The 21,670-nt window shown below is 45.7% G+C and overlaps 2 protein-coding genes across 5 annotated transcripts; both read right to left on the bottom strand.

The window, feature by feature from the left end:
* Positions 1-27: 27 nt before the first annotated feature.
* Positions 28-5,336, bottom strand: LOC108030853 (chitin deacetylase 1). 4 transcript variants are annotated; one of them, XM_017103992.3, is made up of 6 exons: positions 5,257-5,336; positions 5,095-5,164; positions 3,329-3,440; positions 3,075-3,205; positions 2,224-2,373; positions 28-1,644 (listed from the first exon to the last, which is right to left on the bottom strand). In XM_017103992.3, exons 2-6 carry the CDS (start codon positions 5,144-5,146, stop codon positions 494-496), a joined length of 1,596 nt encoding a protein of 531 aa, XP_016959481.1. In that variant the 5' UTR covers positions 5,147-5,164; positions 5,257-5,336; the 3' UTR covers positions 28-493. The 4 variants fall into 4 exon arrangements, with proteins under 4 accessions (XP_016959481.1, XP_016959482.1, XP_016959484.1 ...); XM_017103993.3 differs by lacking the exon at positions 3,075-3,205 and adding an exon at positions 2,645-2,757; XM_017103995.3 differs by lacking the exon at positions 5,257-5,336 and adding an exon at positions 3,799-3,870 and having other exon boundaries at positions 5,095-5,161.
* A 6,529-nt stretch (positions 5,337-11,865) lies between these two features.
* LOC108030873 (chitin deacetylase 1) lies at positions 11,866-19,017 on the bottom strand. The gene is made up of 4 exons (XM_017104028.3): positions 18,489-19,017; positions 17,318-17,496; positions 16,854-17,103; positions 11,866-13,394 (listed from the first exon to the last, which is right to left on the bottom strand). The coding sequence occupies exons 1-4, from the start codon at positions 18,541-18,543 to the stop codon at positions 12,247-12,249; spliced, it is 1,632 nt and encodes a 543-aa protein (XP_016959517.1). The 5' UTR covers positions 18,544-19,017; the 3' UTR covers positions 11,866-12,246.
* Positions 19,018-21,670: the final 2,653 nt, after the last annotated feature.

Genomic DNA, 21,670 nt, shown 5'->3' with positions numbered 1-21,670 from the left:
CGCCTGCCCAATTAAAGCACCATTGCATTGAATTTTTTATATATTTTTTATATTTTTCTTATAAAAAATACTTATACAATTACGAAGATATTTTTGCTGCTGCGATTTTTGGCGCTTGGTTTGTTGGTTTGTGAAAAGTCTTTGAGCGGGTCAAAGAAGCAGCGAAGTAAATTAAAACAAATCACTTTTAAAATCAACAGAAGAGGGACAGGTGGAGAGATAGATACAGGGAAGATGAACAGTACAGGTTTAGGCAGAAGGTGGAGGACAGTTGGAGGTGGGAGTCGGAAGATGGAAATCACATAAATAATAGCGGAAGGAAACTGGTTTGGGATCACACAGGAAGCAAGAGGCAACAAATTGAGTATTTCTGCGGACGGTTCAACATATTCCCGCTTGAACAGTTTTTAGGGCTTTCAGTGTTTAGTTTATCAGACTCTCGGTGGAACTACTGTGAGTTGTTCTCCTGTTTGGGAAGGTGGAAGAGTAGACCCTAGACGGAGAAGCCGTCGCCGGTGGGATCGAGGATCCAGGGGTAGTTGTTGGGGCACTCCATGCAGGTGAACAGCCGGAGGGTCTCGCCGGGCAGCTCCCGGGTGGTCAGCGGACACGCGTTGGGCAGCGAGCAGTAGGGCTGGCCCTTGACGTCGCACTTCTCCTTCCACTCCTGGAAGTCGCGCAGCGAGTTCAGTTCGGTGGGGTTCTGCATCCACTGGATCACCTGCAGGTTGGTCACGAAGAACACGTCGTTGCGGCCCAGCATCTCCTCGATGAACTTGATCAGCTCGTCGCGGTACTCCTTCTTTGACTTCAGCCACGAGGCGTGGAAGTGCAGGCCCAGGGGAGCCCTGTTGCTGTTGTAGTGGCGGTTGAAGTTGTGGCGCAGCAGGCGGGCGAACTGGTCGCCGCTGGCCACGTTGGAGCAGGAGTCGACCATGTGGCAACCGGGCAGGGACTCGTCGAAGGTGGGGTCGTCGCGCCGGTCCAGCTCGTTCATCACCATCTCCCACACGGGGTGGCTCCTAGAGGGGCAGTTGTGGGCGTTGCCGTTACACTTGTGCGGCATCCGGAAGTACAGGGTGTAGGGCCAGATGGGCACGCGGCCCAGGGAGGCGGTGATGGACGCGTCGTACACGAAGAACTGGTCGGCCATCATCTCGAACTGCTTGTTGCCGCCCACGCGCAGGTAGGGCGCCCGCATGCCGATGATGGATCCGTCCGTGATGTTGGCGAAGCGCTCCACAATCAGACGGGAGCCGGCCATCTCCGCCAGCCAGTCATCGTAGCTGCCGCCGGTCCAGTAGTTGGGGTCGTCCTTGTGCGTCAGCGAGAACACGGAGATCTCGTGGCCGCGCCGGTGCAGGTCCTGCACCGCAGAGTAGTTGGTGTACTTGTGGGACACGAAGAAGGTGCCCTTGATGGAGCAGCCGTTGGGGTTCTGGCGCTGGCCGTTGAAGATGTCCTCGTACAGGTCGATGTTGTCCACGTTGACGGCGCCGTTGAAGGTGATGGTGATCATCTGGGGCACCTGCTGGGGCTCGATGCCGCCGGGGATGCGGGTTCCGTCCGCCGAGCAGAAGCAGTCGGGCAGGGCGCACTGTGTGGGGTCGCACTCGGGGGCCCGGTTGGGGTCCTCATCGACAGCTGGGGATGGGGAAAAACTCGGGTATTAGTCTTTCTGGTGGATTGAAGTTTATGGGGTGAGGTCTTTAAATTTGCTTAAAAAAAAACTACATACTACACAGTATTGCGTGAAATAAATTTATTTAATTCGGAATAATTCTCATTGAAAATATTCATCTAGTGAACCTTGCAAAACGAACTATTTAAATGTTTTCAAAAAGGTGCCCTCAAATGTAGGCTACATATTTTTTAACAGCGCAGACGGTTCCTCTATGTGGCTCTTTTCGCTCTCTTCAAAGAGTACACTCATTAGTTTGATAACATTACACAGAGAAAAAATTTTTAATATATGACGATCATTCTCATGAAATTTAGTATCTATAAATTTTGCAAGATCGCAACAATTTGACTTCCATTTCGAAGAGTTTGTAAGATTTCTGTCACATCCAGAGTACTTTTACTAACCTTTTCGATTTAGTAAATTTTAAAGGCAGGATAATGATACTAAACAAATTTACCGTCAATATATATCAAATATTTTCTTATTTTCTGTATATAATTTGAAAGATAACGCCAAACAGAATAGCAGGGAAAACTTACAGCAGGCGTTCTCGTCGGACTCGTCCTTGCAGTCGGACTTGCCGTTGCAGAAGAGCTCCTTATCCAGGCACTCGCCGTCGCCGCAGGACAGCTTGCCCTCGGGGCAGATGGGCTCATCCGTCTTCAGGATGGGCTTCGCCTTGCGCGGCTCTGCGGGGTAACACGTAATTAGATGGGATTCTTTGGCGGGGGTCAAAGCCGGGTTAGTGACAACAAATGTCTAAATTTCGAAATGAGAAGTATTTACATGAGTGTGATGGGTTAGACAGGTGGGGTTAGTCTCGAGCTGGGTTAGGGTTTGTTTCTTTCTTGGATCTACCAAAGTTCCGGAAGTCTAACATTGCTGGCTACTGTATGTACAGGTGTTGGTTGCCTGTTGGCCGACTGGTTTGTCTGGCTGGTTTGTGGTCGTCACACTTACTCTCTTTCTCGTCGCAATTGGTCACCTTGGCCTTCCAGTCGCAGGTCTGCTTGATCACGTCGAAGGCCAGCCCCGAAGGACACTGAATTTCTTTCAAACCCGACTTGGTACATCTACAAAATAAAGTTCATGTTCTGATTTCGTATTGGCGATGCTAGCTAAGAGAACTTTGGCTCCGATTCGGGGGACTCGGGATTATGCAACATGACTCGATCGATTCGGTTCGGGACTGCCGGTTTCCCGGTTTCCCGGTTTCCGGTCTCCGGTTTTAGTGACACACACAGAGAGGAACACACACAGGGGGTGAGAGACAGACAGATAGACAGGCACAGAGATAGAGGGGATGGATAGTAGGCATAGGATCGCGACTCGGGGGAAGTATCTTGAACCGGAGGCGTCCCAGCGGATTGAACTGGGTGGCGTCACTTACTCTCGAGCACATCGCAAGACTTCACATTCGACTTCCAATCGCAAAGTTGGCGCAGAACATCGAATGCCAGGCCGCCGGCGCAGCGAATCGGCGCCAAACGCCAAGTGCCATCTTCGCCGGCACTGTCGCACCTTTCGATACCGATACAAGAAGGTGCAAGAATACGTTTGTAGCTGTTGGGCTTTCGTGTGGGGGCTGTCAGCTTTCTCAACTGGACGATCGGACAAGCGGCCGTGGCCCGGGGTTCGGCTTACCTGTACACCTCGCGGCAGTCGCCGTCGGTCTCCAGGCGGAAGTACTCGTCCGCGGGACGGTCGGCGCACACCTCCTCGACGTCAACGCCCTCCAGTTTGTCCTGGCCATGTGCTGCGGGAGGGAAGGAGGTGGGTTTAGAACGAGATCGACGGGGATCAACCAAGACATATGACCACGCTTGTTTAGTTTCTAGCCAATACCAACATATTTCTAGTTCTATCTTTGGTGCGTTAGGATATTTTAGTGCCGACGATGTACTCCTTGGGATCAAGAGCTTACGTTCGATTTGATAAATCACTTGATTCCTGAGATGAGCTTAGTTTATGTAGGGTAGTGTATTCGGTCTCTGGAAATCAATGCAACTTGTCTGTGTTTGTTATCTAGGAAATCTGTACTAATGTTGGCGAAAAAGTAAATAATGCAGTATACCCTTCATAATTTCGGGTTCGTTATCAATCTATATAATCACGTTTTTTTTGGTATCTCCGTGATGGGTCCAGATTTCTGTCGGGCTCAAATGAATTTTTTACATATAAAGCATCTGGTTGATTAAAAATGTTTACATATTATCTGGCTATAAATATATTGCTTTCAAAATTATGGAACGTTTTATTTACAAATTCTTTTAAAATTAAATATTTAATTATTTCGGGTTATAGGAAGAGAAATATAAATATTGTGTTAAAGAGATGGAGGTAGGAAACAGAACTAGGTTTGCAATGACCGGAGACACTACCATAGATAATAGAGACTTATCTTAAAGTCATTTTTAAAGTTAAAATCGTGCTTAGAATAGACTTCCTAATAGTGAAAAATAACAAATTAGATGTTGTGTAACCACTCCCAATCATCGCATGATCGGCTTCGATTTTATTTTGATTGCAATGTTTCTTTGGCAACACTTTAGTTGTCCAAATTTTAGACTTCTCGTTGGTATCTTTATGGGTGCCACTAGTCTCGGCCGTTCTAGAAGCTAGTCGGTGGCTGAGGCCATTATAATGGGCCGCACCTCGCGGGATAACCGTTAGCTTACTCCCAGCACAACGACTTTCAACCGGTTTGGCCGCTGGTGTGGAAAGACGAGTACAACTTCTAGCCGACCAAAACCACTCTCGTTTTTGCCCGTAACAGTTTGTCTTCATCTCGCTCGGCTGAAATCGAAAGGGCAAACGAAAGCGGTGGAAGCTGCTTAAGGCGCAGATTCACATTCGTGCGGATACGGCTTTCTGGCCACCCGGGAATGCTGGTGGAGCGGATCGCAGCGAACCGCGTCTCCAATATCGGTTCGTCATGTAAGGTGTCTGCCCAAACGGGTTTGTGCATTGGCTAACCGCTGGCTATTGGAAACCCGTTTTCGGCTTAACATTAAAATGATATTGCATAAACAGCGACGGCGAGCCAAAAAATAATAACAAGGCGGAACCGATGGCAGTGCTAATTTCGCCTTAAGGCCAGCTTCGGTTTCGTCCTCGTGCCACAGATCAGTGTCCTTTTCCGCCCCTCTTACGTCATTGACTGGAGGGTAAGCTTGATCGATTGCATGCCGCTAATGACTTGGCCAACTCAGCCCACATCGTAGGACTTTTCAAGTTTATTTGCCTTGGCCAACGGCCAAGTGCTTTGTTTTTATTTGTTTTTCTTCGGCAGCCTTGCGAACAGTGGCGGAGTTTCCACCGCCAAAGGTCAACGCCTAACTCTAGGGGCTAGGTACTAGATGCTACGAGCTACGAACTAAGTACTAGGTGCAACCAGGTGCAGTACTCACCCACTGCCATGCAGAGGCACACAACGCTCAAAATCGGCCACCAACGCGCCATGATTGCTTCCAGAGCTCTCTGCGGACGAATTCGAAAGGTTAGCAACACAAATCACATGGATCTCAGGCGGGCAGAAGGTAGTACTAAGAAACTTTGGAAACGCTACTGACTTTGCCCAGACTCTGAGTGGGAATGCTTGGATCGAATGGAAGGAGTGGACGGAGGCACTCTTCCAATACACAGCCACGCTTACACTAGGTGTTGGCCACCAGCAACGGGTTCTATTTATCAAGCCGTGGTGTCTTGTCTGGCTCGGCGCCGTGGTGGGTTCCGGGCAGTCCACCACGGCGCTGCGCCTGCGCAAGAGCTTTCGTGGGGAAGCCCGGCCGACTTCGCGCCTTGTGGATCCCATTCGGAAATGCCAAGGTACGCGGGCGCCTCTTCGTTTCTTCGATGTGTGAAGAAAGGTTAATTAGCATTTGTAGGCGCAGGTGGTGGCGGGATCGGCCCGTGTTTACGACCGATTGTGCGGGGGATTTGATTCGACTTTTTTCGATTTCTGTTTCTGTTTTTGTCTGCGACTGCACCCCTTGGGCGTGTTTACTCCGCTAGTTAGTCATCCGCTTAGACATAAATCAAATCCGATTGGCCATCAATCTCTTTCTGCCACTGACCCTGAATTTCCGAGCCTTTTGTTTGACATCTGCGGCTTCGCCCTATCTCGGTTCTATCGATCTATTATAAGAAATCTCGATTTCGTAACTGTTTTTTATTTGTTTTCTTCTCTTCCCAAAATGTTTTCTTCTGCACGTTTATTGTCTAGTGGATTTTTATTTTCACCCGAACGGGCCGAGAATCCCAATTGGCCGGGGGCGAGGCCTCTTGATGCATACTAAGAGGGTTCGTTCGGTCGGGCCTGGAAGCTTCCCAGAGCCTCTGCAGCGATTATTGGTATGCCGATCGCAGCTGTCGCATAAAATTCTTGTTAACGTGGCTAAGACACTAAAAGGTTATTAAACCTCAGGCGACTCGAGTGTTCCAGCAAAAGAGGGACTTATTTCGAGTGTCGCTGAGTCACAGCGGTTAAATTTGACTGCACTCCCTGCCGAAGATCATGAGTTTTTTAATTAATGCCCAGCCGATGATGCCGTTGATAACTGTTTTGTTATGCCCTCTGTGTTTTCTTTTTACTTCATTTTTTGCACTCCCAATAGCTGTTATGTAAAGCAGATGGAGGAGATGCAGGCGCAGCAACAACAAGGCTTTAAGGGCCACATACGGCAGTTGGCTGGCCGACAGACTGCTGCCTGTTATTCAATAAGCCATCCAAAGCGGCTCCAAGCCCGAGAGTGCGAGCAAAAAGAAACAGCAACAAAACGGAGCATGCTTGCGGATATGAAGTTGCTGGGGACAACTGGCGGACACTCATGTGAGCGGTGGACACACACCGACCTCAGGAATCTTTAACGGAGGATACCAAGATACCGAAGATACCAATGTCTGCCAGAAAATACCAATAAATAGAGCATCGAAGAAGTGATGTTGTTGAGGAACAACAACAATAACAATTATTACTAACATTTGAGAAACTGGTTTCAATATCTAAAGTACATAGTGTACCTTAAGTTAACTTACTTAAAGTTTTTAAAATGTCAATTTTATACTTACACTCAAAAAAAAAACAGTATTTCGTGCTCGAATCAAGCATTTTTGGTAGCAAAACTTCGCCAAGCATGGAAAATACTGCTTTGAAGTACGTATTTTCAAGACCGAAAATACTAGGCTTAAGAACCTTTCGGTCTTCAATTAAGTATGAATAATTCTTTAATCTAGTTATATTTGGTCTAAAAACGAGAACGGTTTAATAATATAGTAAGAAAGTTGCAGGCATTATTTAAGGACGAATAATACTTAAATCAATGTACAAATATTATGTAATTAAACTGGAATTTAATTATATGCAAGTAGGAGAAAGAGGTATTGGATATTTCGCTTCAAATAAATGAGATATGTATATATCTGTATACAATACATAATATTTATATTTTAAGTTTACTTACGACTTTAGAATAAACTGTTGGGATTTATTTCTGTTTTCAGGCATTCATCTAAAATGTGCTCGATTTGAGAACGTTTTGAGCATGAACGTTCTTAAAATTGTGCCTTATCAAGACTGTTTGTACTTGTTTTAGCACTGTGTTTTCCCTGAGTACTATGAGGACTATGATTAGCACAATATTTATAATACATACAAATTTCATAAAACAACCTTTACATTGCCCTTAACCCTTATGAGAGAACAAATTGTAGTTAAAGAGATTCCTTATGGGTCCTAACTTAATGTGAGAAAATAATTGTATTATTAAGATATTTGTTATGGATCTGTTAGAAGCTTATAGTCCTAAAATAGCTTCATTAAATTTATTAATATTTATTAAACTCTGGAGAGATCAACTGATCATGAGTATCAAATCTGGCCCGAAGGCATTTTCTGCTTCACTTGGCCGCAGATCACTTGAGCGACAATCGGCCAACGGACAGACGAGACCCCGGAGCAGTGTCAATTAGGTTTTATTCGAGTGCGATCTAGAAGGAAGCGAGTGGTGGCGTGTTAATGCAATTTATTCGAGAATTGCCAGTACATTGTCCATACAGCACAGCATAGTTATTTCCTGAACTTGAAAACGAGTTCTGCCTGTCGCAAAAGAGAACATACGTCAAGTGAGAATGCAGAAAGGCCAGCATGGCGTATGAGTGTTATGCAGCGGGTGCGCCCCCGTGCAGTGGAAAATTCTCGGAATCGCCTCGGACCACAATTATACCTTAATTGCCGTGGGCCAATTTGGGTCCAGCTGGAGTGCCGGCGGTGAAGGCTGCCCGTTGGCACGAAGATGCCGCAAAAAGCGGTTCACCTTCCTGTGCGCGAAATGCCGATTGCAGCATTTTCTTAGTTACAATTAATATCAGCGCTGCGCTGGTGATATAATCCCTCAACCGCATCTCACCGAAAGCCAACAAAACTGCGATTATTATTATTACTTCTCGTCTTCTTCTTGCCGTTTAACCAACTGTTAAAACTGGTTTTTCAATTAGAGTGAAAATGTTGATGATATGATGGCACCCCAAAGCGGTGAGCAGATGAAGAGTGAAAATCGTTTTATTTTATCATCTTTTTTCCATGGGTTTTACGGATTTACATAATTTAGTTGCCCTCGATTTTGTCGATCGGTAGTTGTTGGCGCAGCCACCGCAGCCGCCGATGCGATTGTTATTGCCTTTGATTTGATTTAAATTTGTAAGCGCTTTAACCTTTTTGCGCAGCTGTCGGTGGCGCTGGAAAGGTCGTCGATTCGAGTTTTCAGAGTGAGTGACACACTTTTGACTTGAAAAGAGCCCAGCGCCAAAAGCTAAGCCAAATCAGCAACGCCCATGGGCTTTTCCATAGTCCTTCGACCAATAAAGCGAATTATTTTGCATACGAAATGAAAAGTCAAGCGTTTTAAAGAAGCCACCTGGCGGCGCTCTCGACTCACAAATGGAGATAACCAAATTTAGTTTTATTGTAATTTGAACATCTTTAATTCTGATTCATTTACATAATATATTGCGCTGTTAATAAAGTATTAAATGCACAAATAAAAAGCTGGAAAACGATTGCTGCAGAAAGAGGAAATAACAACTTTAAGACTCTCTAAAACTTAGGAATCTTGACCCATCAATGTTATCTTACAGATATAATAATATCTCCTGCATACTGCGCGATATTTATCAACATCTCAGTTAATTATCTATGGGTTGCTTTTGTTTAATTCGTACTGTTGTCTTTTTTTCCGAGAATATTGGGGTTACTTAAAAATATATTCGGATGTTCCGGTGGATTTGGTATTGATAAATCTCATCAAATTAAATATAGTAATTAATCACACTGAATTTTAAATAAGCGAATGCATATACAAATCCATCAAAGAACCATCTGCTCTTGTATAGTAATAATGTATACAGTGTATAACCCTATAAAGCAATCAATCATGATCGATAAAAGAAAACAAATGGTAAGTGTAATTACAGCTTCGGCGATCGGAATGCCATTTCGAAGCAAATGAAGGGGTTCTTGGAAAGCAGAATATTGAAAAGTAATAAACTAGAGAAAGAGGTTGTTTTGGGGGAAAAGAGAAATTGGTTTTGTTTAAGGCCGCGAAGCGGAATTGTTAATGAAGGAAATGGTGGCCAAGCCAATAAACCGGAGTCGAAGTGGAAGATGAGCCTGTGACTGTAGGAGAAATGCATAACCATAAAAAACACCAAAGCACGGGCTGCGTTGCATAACCCGCCCGCCCTTGCCCCGGACCGCCTCCGCCGGCTATATCTTCAGCTCCGATCGGTCGGGGGAGCGCTTAATTTATGGCGAGCCGGGAGCACCGAAGGCCTGCAGCCAGCAACGGACTTTCTTTTTGGTCGTCTTCAGCATGGGGCACATTGAATCCGATCTGTGCAGTGTTTGACTTGACTTTCAATTTCCATTTCCACTTCCATTTGAAAACTCATCAGCTGCGATCTGCTTTTTAGCTGTTGGCGCTTGCCATCTTCGTCATTATGCAATTATTGATTGCCACGCCGTCGGCGCCTCGAACTTTTCACAAATGGCCTGTCAAAATCCGCGATGTCTTCTGCTGATCACCTGCCAGCTGCAGCGAAGCCAACCTCTCAGCCCCACCACACACCTGGAAGCGATGCCGCATTGACGTCACCCCGCCGGTTGGCAATCTCTTACATGTTCCAACGGATCGAAAAGCAAGCCCCAGAACAAGGAAGCGTTTTCGAGAATCAAGTATACGACCTGGCTAGCGGTGGCGTCAACTTGTCGAACAGTGGGCTCAGTCGCTCACACTTTGTAAGAGCATATGCCAAGCAAATGTTAGCTACAAATCAATATTTAAACAACCCTCTCTATAATTATGCAGAGAATATGCCAACGCTTCGATAAAAATGATAGCCCTCCTTTTTATTCTGAATGAAACCGGCTCGACAAGCACGTTACTCTATATTTAATTGTGCTTATGAACTTGATGTTCTTGCAAACAGGATTAGCTAAGTAATTTCATTTTCTGCATATTTTATAATTGATCAATTCTGAATGCAATATTATTCGACAAGAAAGAAAGAAAGCGAGCCGTCAAGTTATATTCTAATTTTAGAGAAAATTATCATAACTTTCTGAATACCAAACAAAAGCAATGCCATTAATCAAGCATTAAGTTATCTAAAGCATTTGTTTAATTAAAGAATAAGAAAAACTTAAACAGATGTAGGTTAGATAAATCAAAAATAGGACTGTTTAAATGCTGAGACTGTAATAAGCTTATCTTTTGAATAAATAGTCAACCTTAGGAGACTTTAGAAGACCCAGCGGATAATAACGAAAACAAATAATTCTTCAGAAAGCATCGAATAAAGCCGCAGATTTGCGACGAAAAAACGTTACTTCTTTAGAAAATATCCTCTTCTACCCCATAAATAAATCCCACCTAAGTAACACAATTTAATGAATTCTCATATGAATCATACATCACATATGAAAAGTAAAAGAATCTGACTAAGCAAGACAATCACCAATTTTGATAGCAAGTATTAATTGATACGTTAAATAAAGGTCTCACATAACTGCTTTCGATTGTGAGACCTGTTACCAAATAGGTGAAATTAAATATATCTTATACCACATCTGTTTTTGAACGTGAGACCTCCAGCAAATACCTATAAAAGAACGCGCTCCATGCGCCGTGGCCCACTGTGCGGACCAGCCTACCTGCCTGCCTGCGCGTTGTCGCCTCGTGTGCAATTTATGCAAATCGCCCACTTTGCAACTAGTTCACTTACCTCGGCTGGCAAAAGTAAAAGTTTGCTCAGGTTACAATCGCACACACCTGAGCGCAGGGAACTCGTTTTTTGGGCCACTTTTGCGCCTCGGAGAGCCGCTTACCTTGATTGGTGATAAAACTTATTTATGCGGCGCAGTCGCACCGAAAGATACATACAACCGATCCGCATTTATTTATTTGGTCTGCAAAATGTGTAAGGCATATAAATATTATATGTATTCATATGTGCCTGGTATTTCCAGCCGAAATTTGCAATGCTTGAAATTAATTAGCAGCTTTTCGATTTGTTCGGTGTTGCGCAAAGCGCAAAGCGCCGCGGGCCAGTCGGGCCGCACCACATCGAATCTGAATAGGAGTCGCATCGCCCCGATCCAAGGCAGAGCCCAGCCCAAGAACCCGTTTGGCCATCTCCGGCCAAGTCAGTATCGGAATCGCCCTCTGCATTGATTTGTGCGCATACGAATTAGCAAATCTCGCAGCCGTCCATACTTTATGTCCGTATAATATAGACTAATATATCTAATTCTAGACCGGATCGACAGCGCGGGCGATCGGCGAAGGTGTTGGGCATTGGCTGTGCGAAGCGACCCAGTAAAACCAGTCTCGGCATAGGCGAAATTTACATATGAAATGCACATGGGGACTCCAGATGAAATCGAAACCGAGCACCGAAAACGCGTTATTGTTATTCAAATTCGTGTCTTTTTTCCCCGTCGGATAATTCCGAAACTGGTTAGTAAGTCAGTGGGTAGATGGCATACAAATTGGGCCGCGGGTTGTTTGCTCGGGCTTCTTGGAAATCATATTTCTGTTGCTAGCTAGACATTAGTATAATACTCACTCGTCGGCTGCGGGGAACAAAGGAAGCGGCATTGAGAAATCCAGCAGTTGTTTTCTTGATTTTAGTGGTTTTTTCGATTTTCGTTTTATTTTTTGTTTTTATTTAAATATACACATACAAATTAACGTAAAACTACAAAAAAGAGTGTAAACACAAGTTCGGATGTTGTGGCTTGCAGTTTTGAATATCTTTTGTTGGTTTTCTGTCGAATTTCAGCTTGATCTAACGTAACCGTAACACAGCAAAGACTCGCTCCTCGAAGTCAGTCAAAAAGAGTACACTCGTAAAGTCTTGCAGGAAACTCAGTAGTCGATAATCGCTCGAGTGGGTGTGTTGGGTTAGAGCTTAGGGTTTGGTGTGAGGAGTGGGCTCCAGTTGGGCCTAAGAGAGGGCTTGTGTTTGGGCTTGGGCTCGGGTGGGTGGAGGCTAAGACCGCTGACTTAGAAGAAACCATCGCCAGTGGGATCGCTGACCCATGGGTAGTTGTTGGGGCACCGGACGCAGGTCTGCAGGTTGATGGTCTCCCCGGGAACCTCCTTGGAGGTGAGCTTGCAGGTGTTGGGCACCCAGCAGGCGGGCTTGCCCTCGACCACGCACTTCTCCCTCCAGGGCTCGAAGTTCTTGACCTCGCTGATGGTGCGCGGGTTCTGCATCCACTGGATCACCTGGGTCATGGTCACGAAGTACACGTCGTTGTGGTTGGCCAGGATCTCGTCGATCCAGTAGAGGAAGGCGTCGAGGAACTCGGGGTTGTTCTTCAGCCAGGCGGCGTGGAAGTACAGGCCCAGGGGAGCGCGGTTCTGGTCGTAGTGGCGGTCGAAGTTGTGGTTCAGGAAGTTGTAGAACTGGTCGCCGGTCAGGATGTTCGAGCAGGAGTCCACCATGGCGCAGCCGGGCAGGTACTCATCGTTGGCGGGGTCCTCGCGGCGGTCCAGCTCGTTCATCACCATCTCCCAGACGGCGTGCGACCGGGTGGGGCAGCTCTGCAGGTTGCCGTGGCAGCGGTGGGGCATCCGGAAGTACATGGTGTAGGGCCATAGCGGCGGGTTCGACAGCGGCGCCGTGATGGTGGAGTCGTACAGGAAGGCCTGCTCCTCCATCATGGTGAACTGGTTGTTGCCGCCCACCCGCAGGTAGGGGGCGCGCACACCCACCACCGAGTTGTCCGTGATGTTGGCGAACTTCTCCGTAATGATCCTCATGCCGGCCATCTCCTTGGCCCAGTCGTCCACCGTGGCGTTCGACCAGAAGCGCTCCTCGTCGTTGTGCGTGATCGAGTGCACGGCGATCTCGTGGCCCTTTCGGGACGTCTCCTGCACCGCCGAGTAGTTGGTGTACTTGTGGGACACGAAGTAGGTGGCCTTGATGTCGCAGCCGTTGGGGTTCTTGCGGTTCTTGAAGATTTCCTTGTACAGCTCGATGTTGTTGTTGTTGATGGCGTCGTCGAAGGTGATGGTGATCATCATGGGCACGTCCTTGGCGGGCAGGTCGCCGGGGATCGAGGTGCCGTCCTCCGAGCAGAAGCAGTCGGGCAGGACGCACACGGCGGGGTCGCAGGGCGGGGCGCGGTTGGGGTCGTTGTCGATATCTGAAGAGATCATAGAGGTTGGGGTTGGGGTTAGGAGATTTCGGGATGGTTCTGATTAAGGTTGATCAAATGAAGTGTGTTTTTCGATAGAAGAGTTTTTTTTAAAGACGGGGAACCCATACCTAATAAATGAATTTATGCGAAGCATCTTAAGCATCTCCCCTGCCCCGAACTGAAGATGGCATTTTCCCAATAATCAATCAACAATCCCCCAATCGATGATCCCCGAGTTTTCTTTAGCTGATTTGCTATTGACAATTTGTATTCTGCGCGCGCTCACTTGGCAGCAAAAGTTCACTCAACTTTTCATATAAAATTCAAGCAATTAGCCAACTGTACAGAGGAAGGCGAAGGGGTTAGTTCAATGAACCGACGCGGTCTGGAAAAGCAATCAAGAGAGGTGGGAAAACCGAAACGCAAAGTGAATGGAAAATGTCTACACAATCCTCGAGTCGGTTTTTATATATTTTTCTTCATTATTATTTGGATTTTCTTGGGTTTGTTTTGAGCAACTCCAAGTGTTGTTAATCAAGCGAGGCTGCTTTGAAATGGAGGGAGCGTTGCTCATTAGCCGCGCCCTGCCCAAGCGGAGCCCACGCCACCCACGTGTGGGCCATTCGACAGTCGGCCAAATGCAAATGATGAGCGCTGTGGGCCAGCTCGATTGGTAAGCCTTGCACTTGCCGGCTGGTGCTGGCCAAACGGATCACCTGCGAAAGTTTCCGGAGGAATTCGCAGTAATTGTTTTGGCCGCTGTCTCATTTGGCATTTGCTTTTGGCCACAGTGAAATGGCAGCCGTCGTGCGGCATGCAAAGGCCAAAGCATTTGCTCGCTCTTTTTTATTTTGCCGGCTTGTCTCTTTGCTGACCTTTTTGTGCGGTGGCTCCGCTTTCTTTCCCCGCTTGTGCCCATTTGCCAATAATGTGTCGTCGAAGTCGGGAGTTATGTCATCCCGGACCGGTTCGGCATTCGGAATTCACTGCTCACCAGATGCCCTGGCACTATTGAGTCTTTAGGGCTGTGCTTTTGTTTATTTTATTTATTTTGCGGAGATTGGTGTGGGATACCCGAGTGTACGTAAGCTGGCTCATCATTACTGAAGAGGATGTTGCGAAGATAGAGATGGATTATGGTCGAAAGACAAGTCAGGCCAACTGAGGGTGTTCGATAAATAATTGTGGGGAATTTTGGTTGCTGAATATTGGCTTGGATTTGGCTGGATTTCCGAGAATCAATAAGGCCAAGTGAGAATCACTAATTTAAATCAGTTAACTCAGTGATTTAATTGAGTTCTTGGAAGTCTTTCTTGGAAAACAATAAATATTTATAAAGGAGTGGCATAACAATCTTCTTTAAATTGGGCATAATAATATACATGTTTTGTTATCAAATTAAAATAATAAACACATTTATAAATAAATTAAAACTTTGGTGTCAAGATATTGTGCTATTCATGGTATCTTGTCAATCATTTGGACTTGCAATAATCTTTTAGTGTGGTATATTATATTATATTCTGGCAGACCGTTGCCAAAAACATAATACATTTCACAACAGACATCAGAGGCAATATTGTCCCGACTTTCGATACTCTTATGACACCTTTATGGCCGTTGCCCAAGGAAATCCCTCTACCCGTGCTCCATTTACCAACTTTTCGGCGCACTTTCCTAGTTACATTGTCGCTGCCATCGAAAACTACGATGTATGACCAGCTAATCGCTCCTTTGATCGCCTGCCATTTGCTTTGGCTCCGGAGACGTGAGCTTCCTCATTGGCCCAAAGGCGAGTGGGCTAAACTTGGACTGGAGTTATTCAATTGTTTGCGATCTCGGGTCTGGCTTTATGCTCGGCTGGGCATTTCAAAAGCCGCCGCCGGCGGCAGGCAGAAGTGCAAATTCTCGCATTTTACGGATACCCATGGCGATTTGCAATCGCAGCTGGGATCGCTCAGAAGCGAGGTTGCTGGGGAGGCGGTTGATTTGTTTGGCATTTGATTAGCTCGTTAAGGCGGCGTTTATATGCCAGGTTGGCTCTCGAGAAATGTCGTCCAAATGCGAAGAACTACGATCGCAGACATATGTGTGGAGTAGCAACGGCTTGAGTTGCCTTTGCTATTATTATTACTATAAATTAGCTGCGGTTTTTACGCGGGCTGCGTCCGATCTTTTGTTGCTTTTATTAGTATTATTTTGTGTTTACGACTGCGTTTATTTTTCGCCTGCTTTTGGCTCGACTTTTGCGGCTTTCTGCAATTGGTAAAAATACGACCGCGGCTTTAAGCCGCTTATGTAAGGCTAATTTACACATGAATCGAACCACCTATGGAGCGGCACTTTGTTTTGCCTCGATTTGATTTCTATTAAGTCCAAGGTTAGCGCTATTACGATGTTGTTAATTAATGGCTTAATATTTTCCCATACGTGCTTTATTTTTCCCGCTGTGCATGTGAGCTGGCACCAACGGTGTCTGACATTTTGTTTCATTTCACACTTGACATTTCCACCCAAAAGGCGATATTCATTAGAGATCGGAGTTCCAGTTGGGGCCTGCGACTGGGACTGCGGCGGAGCTAAGGGCTTTGCGAAACCGGTTCGTGGGATCTGTGCAGCAGACCCGAATCCGTTGCATGTAGGCGTCATTGGAATCCCCAGACCCCTCCAAAAAGAAACAGACACTTGTGTACCGTTGTCAGAGCTTGTCGAGAGTGGAGTTTGGGCTTGGAGTTTGGAGTACTCCTCCTCCGCCGAGGTAATGTTTTTATGTCTTAAATGCCGTCAACCGGTTTTAAGGTGCGACTGGAATACCTGAATAATTTCGACTTGGCACCCGGCCAAATATAAACAGAGCCTCAGACAAAGATACATCGGATTTGGATAAGTCCGAGGAATGATATATGGGATCTAGCACTATAAGATCAATAATATGATAAATATGTTTGTATACATTGGCTTAAATCTGTCAAATCGGCATGAAAGAGTGTCGCCTTTTCCCTGCGCACGATTATAAGCCCCTTGAAGGCTTATTTTATTTGAGCCGATGGAGTAATAGCACTCAGCCTCGGGCTTTTGGGAAAGCCAATCCTACGAAAACACTTGGCGGCGGCTCACTTCTATTGACGCCCCCTCCAAATTGTGCTGAATCACAGTGACTTATTGTTGTCAAATGTCAAATATAATGAAAAAGTGCTCCAAAAAAGGTGAGCGAGTCATCATTGAGCTTACTTTGGGCCGCATTATCTGCTATTTTTGATCAATAGTTTTCGGTAATTCCATTTTATTGATCCTTGGCGGTAATGATGCTTAATGATTGTAATTTAGGTAAATTAGAGATGGTCATAAATCAAACTAAAATATACCAATGATAACAATATCCACTACCTCCTTACTCTTTTGTGGCGTTTCTAGTTGCAACTCTTTTGTTTCAGAATGTAGTACTTATATCGGTGAGGTACTCACCACAGGTGTTCTCATCGGATCCGTCCGAGCAATCCTTCTCGCCGTTGCAGAAGAGACCACGCTCAATGCAGTTTCCGTCGCCGCAGGCGAGGAATCCATCCTGGCACAAAGGCTCGTCCGTGTGCAGCAGGGGCTTAACACGACGCTCCTTGTTCTTGGACTTGCAGTTCTTCACAGACTCCTTCCAGTCGCAGGTCTGTTTCTCGATGTCGAAGTACAGACCAGCAGGGCAGCGAATGGCTTGCAGGCCCTGCAAGGAAAATAAAAAGGAACACTTAAACCGGAAGCCTTTAACCTGGACAATATGAATTATATGAATGGACAATATGAATGAATGCCTGCTTTTGACCAACACTTCTCGTAGTACTGTAATATCTTTGCTGAAGCAAGCTAAATAGTTTTTCAAATTTAAACGTAGTTCACGGACATAAAATAAATGATAAAATAATCTAAAGCTGTCTTACCGATGAGGTACACTGGATGACGTCGCGGCAGTTGTCGCCCTCGCCGGCCACCAGGCGGAACCACTCGCCGGCGTCCTTGTCCTTGCAGAGCTCCTTCTCGAAGGACTCCTCCTTCTTGGTCTCCTCGGTGGTGGCCTGTCGCCGGAACCTCAGCAGGGGATCGCTGTCGCTGGCGCTGGCTGCGAGTCGGAAAGGGGAAATGGAAGTGCAGCGTAAGTGAAAATCGAAGTGGAAGTGGAGGCAGCGAGCCGCTGGAGTTGCTAAACCGGAAGAATTTCCACGCGAATGTGGGTTGGGCCGGGTCCATGTCGCCACGGCCCGGCACTTCCTGTTACAAAGACACAGATACGGCTGGACTCGGCCGGGCTTATAGACATGGCATGCGGCCGGTCTGGTTGGTGCCGTGTTGGCCGAAAAAAAACACGTTTGGCATTATGAAATACGATGTCACCAGAGAACCGAGCGCAGAAACAGAAATATGCGAAGCACTGAAAGCATTCCGAAACTCGTTGCGCCTGCGCTTTAACTTTGACATTTTGCATCTCGCGACTTGGCAACAGGCGCACTCGACTTGGACTTCGAATACGAATCCGAGCTCGAATCCGAGTCCGAGTCCGAGTCGAGGGAGTTGCCGCATTTGCATAACGTTAATTGACAGCCCGCAGCGGCCAGTGTTTATGCTGCTTATGGCTTTAATCATGATCGATGGCCTGTCAAAGCCAACTCGATTCCGACCCGGGCTCGGATTGTTGGGATCTTTCGGATTGATCCGGCCAGAGAACTGCATTCATAGCGCTCAAATGTCAACCCGAGTGGGTTTCTCCGCGGCTCAAGGTGGCCGAGCACGCATACGTTTGGGCTCTGGGTCCCTTAAGAAAACGAAAGTTGTTTCCCAAACTAGTTGCAGCTGGGTCGTCCTTTTCGCTCGTTGCCAATCAAGGTTACCGCATTCACGTCTCGAAAACGGCTTTTCAATTTCGTTTCGATTTTCCTCTTTGTTTTTCTGCCTGGTTTGTGCTCTTTGCGCTATTGAAGGCCGAACCAGTCGAGCGATTTTAATTGATGTCTTGACAACTTCCGACAGCCAAATGCAAATTGCAGTTCAATAATTAAAACTTATGTCTACTACCTGAGGCCGAGGCCTGAGATGTGTGCCTCGGGGAGACCTTACCTTCGTTAAAGGCCGCCAGAGCCAGAACGGCAAAAACCACAAACAGTTTTGCCATCTTAAGCTGGACTTGGGACTCGATCAGTATGTGTCGCTGCACGGCTTCAGAGTTTCAGAGTTGGCTGTTTTTGGTAACACACTTTGGGTAAAACACACTTGTTTGGAGTGGACGGCGCAGAGCAGAGTTGTCCTTCCGATCGCTATCAAAGCTCCATTTACACTGTTTGCTACGATGCCGCGCACAATTTCTCGAACCCCTCTGACACCAAAGCCCCAGACGAAGTCAAATTTGCTTCTTTTATTACACGGCGGCGGCGGCGACGTCTCTTTCGTGATCTGTGGTGGGTTTCGGGGAGCTTTCCTGCGCCTCCGACGGCGATCGCTGGTCGGTCGTGCCAACAGAGTCCACAAAAGCTCGAGACCGCTGTCGCTGATCGCTGATCACTGATCACCTGGCAAGCCCGGCTTTTCGCTTTCTGCCGGAGTCTGTGTGTGTGTTGCACAAGTCTGGGCCCGGTCGTGACCGGATCGGGTTGAGCAGCAGAGAGAAGTGCGGCACGAACGCGATCCCTCTTTATATGCAAAATGGTGGCGGCTTTCGACTCGCCCTGCGAGGTGAGAAGTGGAGCCGCCTTTGTGGATTCCAAGTGTGCGAGGTTGGAGCACCTCCCCGGCTTTGGGCCCGTTGGCCACCGTGCGAATGGCCCCATCGACCATATTGGCAGATTCCAGAACTTGTGAGGGGCCTCTCGACTGCCTTCCAACTCCCGGGACTAGCCCTCCATTCTTGGCGCTGAGTGTTGGATGTGTGTCAGGCCAAGCACTCCGCCTGGGCGTGCCCACACACTCACACGGTCGCCAAAAATGCATTTTGATCATCCTACGAGCCCGCACTTGCGTATTTATGAGTTTGAGAATCTCTACAGACGGGGTACCCTAACTGTTCAGTGCACTTGGTAACAGTTCGTCCACAGTGCATATGATTGATACTGTTGCGTGGTATTGCGAACAGTAAGCTTAGAACTCCTTACATATGCGATCGTTTGATCGTATGTTCCGTATTATCCCCCTTAATAGTCAGGCCAGACATCCGGCTCACCTATCGTTTGAAAATAAATAGCACCTTTAAGAAAGTTGCTACAAAAAGACAATAAGTATCCCACCGTCTGAGTTTGTGATTAAAAGTCTTTCCGGTTTTTCTAATATATAAGTAGGAAGTAGAAGACTTATTCCTGCAAAGGTCAACAGCCAACAGTTGATAAAATTTTGTATTACAGTTTGTAAAGTAATATTAACTTATTTTAAAAAGTATTATTAAGAAACGTGAGTGCAAGTCCCTTATAATGAAGAATTTTGAATTTCATTCAAAGCAAAGCAGAGGGTACTATTTTTCTAAATAAACATTCGAGTTCGCTTTGCTAAGAGAAACTTTAAGAAACATCTTTCGATTTTGTTGTATTTTGACGGCTGAGTAGTTCCTCGCCGTCGTCTGGTCGTTCCAATTTAAAAGCGGTTATTTTTTCCCCGCAGCGACCTTGATCATTTTAAAGCCAAATTAAAGCCATTTATGGCCCACAGAGTGATACGTCGTGGCCGACGACTGCTAACTGACAGAGAGGCGTCTTAAGGCGTGACGAACTGCCACCAACTTGAGCGTTGTTTCTGCTTTTTGTCCGCTGGCGGTGGCTTCAACTCTAAAGTGTGCCAAAGTGTTTTGCCGTTCGGCGAGAGACCTTTCTGAATTGTCATTGTCTATTTCTGCCACTCTTGACATTTGCATAGAGGAGTAAGGCTGACTGCCGGACCCTCTGACTGCCGGACGGCCGGACCGCCGGACTGCCAACTGCGACCGCTTCTGGCCTGGCTTGCCTCTCGGTTTGAATTTCCAATTAAGATTAAGTAAAATAAGTCTTTGGCTTGGACGGTTTCCGCCTCAACGCATACGCATAACATCTGCCTGATGAAATTTACGTCAATTGGAGAACCTGTTTTCCGTTTCATTAAAATGTTATCATCTCGTTTCAGCGAATTCTTGCAAAATATTCAATGAAATTCATGCTTAAAACCGCAAAATTTAACGATCGGCTACATTTATAAGTTCCCAATTACTGGGGAACCACTTGACCTTTCTCTTTTGTAGGTGCATTTTTTAGCTTTTCTATTCATCTATCACAAGACAAGCGGATTTCTTCTTACTTTTTACTATTTATTTGTATAGCCTTACAGGAGGATATGCTTTCAGTCAGACGTTTGCAACGTACCTCGTAAAGTACACATACTCGTATATAATTTTTATCAGCATAACTACATGAGATGATCTAGCCATGACGGCCTGTCCGTCCGTCTGTCAGTCCTATGCAAACTAGGCTCTCAGTTCCAAAGCTATCGAGCTGAAACTTTCCCAAAAGTCTTCTTTCTTTTGCAGGTAGTATATAAGTCGGAACCAGTCGGATCGGACAACTATATCTTATAGCTCCCATAGGAATTAGTGCCCAATTTCGATTTTAATTTTATCAAAGTCATATAGCTGCCATAGGACCTATCGGAAAATTGGTGGGAAAATAATAAAACAAATTAAAGCTTTGGTGTTTTTGTCATATTATCTTATAATATTGGGAATATCATTTTTTATATTTTTAAGAATTTCGAATTCGATTTATTAAAAATCGAACTACTCTAACATATAGATTTAAAAAAAAATGATCTGAAAAAAAGAAAGCAACAATCCCTAAAAACTTGGCATGGTGTTACTAAAGTTGATTATTTGTTATAACTGCAAGGGTATACTTCTTTTCTTGTTGTCATATAATCTTATACTATGGGAATATAATTTTTGTACTTTTAAGAATTTCGAATTAAATTTAATTTAAATAGTAGTAAACTAGTAAAATTACATGACTTACGAAAGTAACTTCTTTGTTCTCTTAGATTTAACAGAATTGAGGTAACAATTTTAGATGTGGGTGGAAAAACGACAGACGAATTTGTGCTATGTTGGCTTGATCTTAACTATTGATTTTAACTATATGTTAAAGATGTCCGATGCTTACAGTTCCTTGAATAACAAAAATATCCTACACAGATAACATTTTAAGTGAGACTAGTTTTCGCTAGGAACGGCACACTAACCTTACTATCTCCACATCCCGATAGTACTAAAAAAGAATTTACATATTATATATTAT

The sequence above is a fragment of the Drosophila biarmipes genome, chromosome 3L (genome assembly GCF_025231255.1).
Source record: "Drosophila biarmipes strain raj3 chromosome 3L, RU_DBia_V1.1, whole genome shotgun sequence".
In the NCBI taxonomy this organism is placed as follows: domain Eukaryota; kingdom Metazoa; phylum Arthropoda; class Insecta; order Diptera; family Drosophilidae; genus Drosophila; species Drosophila biarmipes.
Note: the sequence above shows the minus strand (reverse complement) of the source record. Positions and strands in the feature narration are given on the sequence as shown.

What these genes read in the sequence shown, in the direction of transcription:
- LOC108030853 (XM_017103995.3), bottom strand. Translation starts at nt 5,146, where the DNA reads ATGGCGCGTTGGTGGCCGATTTTGAGCGTTGTGTGCCTCTGCATGGCA. An exon ending in GACTGCCGCGAGGTGTACAG is followed by an intron (nt 3,206 to 3,328) that starts GTAAGCCGAACC and finishes CGGTATCGAAAG; the next exon opens with GTGCGACAGTGCCGGCGAAG. An exon ending in GTCCGACGAGAACGCCTGCT is followed by an intron (nt 1,645 to 2,223) that starts GTAAGTTTTCCC and finishes CCCCATCCCCAG; the next exon opens with CTGTCGATGAGGACCCCAAC.
- LOC108030873 (XM_017104028.3), bottom strand. Translation starts at nt 18,543, where the DNA reads ATGGCAAAACTGTTTGTGGTTTTTGCCGTTCTGGCTCTGGCGGCCTTT. An exon ending in TCTGGCGGCCTTTAACGAAG is followed by an intron (nt 17,497 to 18,488) that starts GTAAGGTCTCCC and finishes TCCGACTCGCAG; the next exon opens with CCAGCGCCAGCGACAGCGAT. An exon ending in ATCCGATGAGAACACCTGTG is followed by an intron (nt 13,395 to 16,853) that starts GTGAGTACCTCA and finishes TGATCTCTTCAG; the next exon opens with ATATCGACAACGACCCCAAC.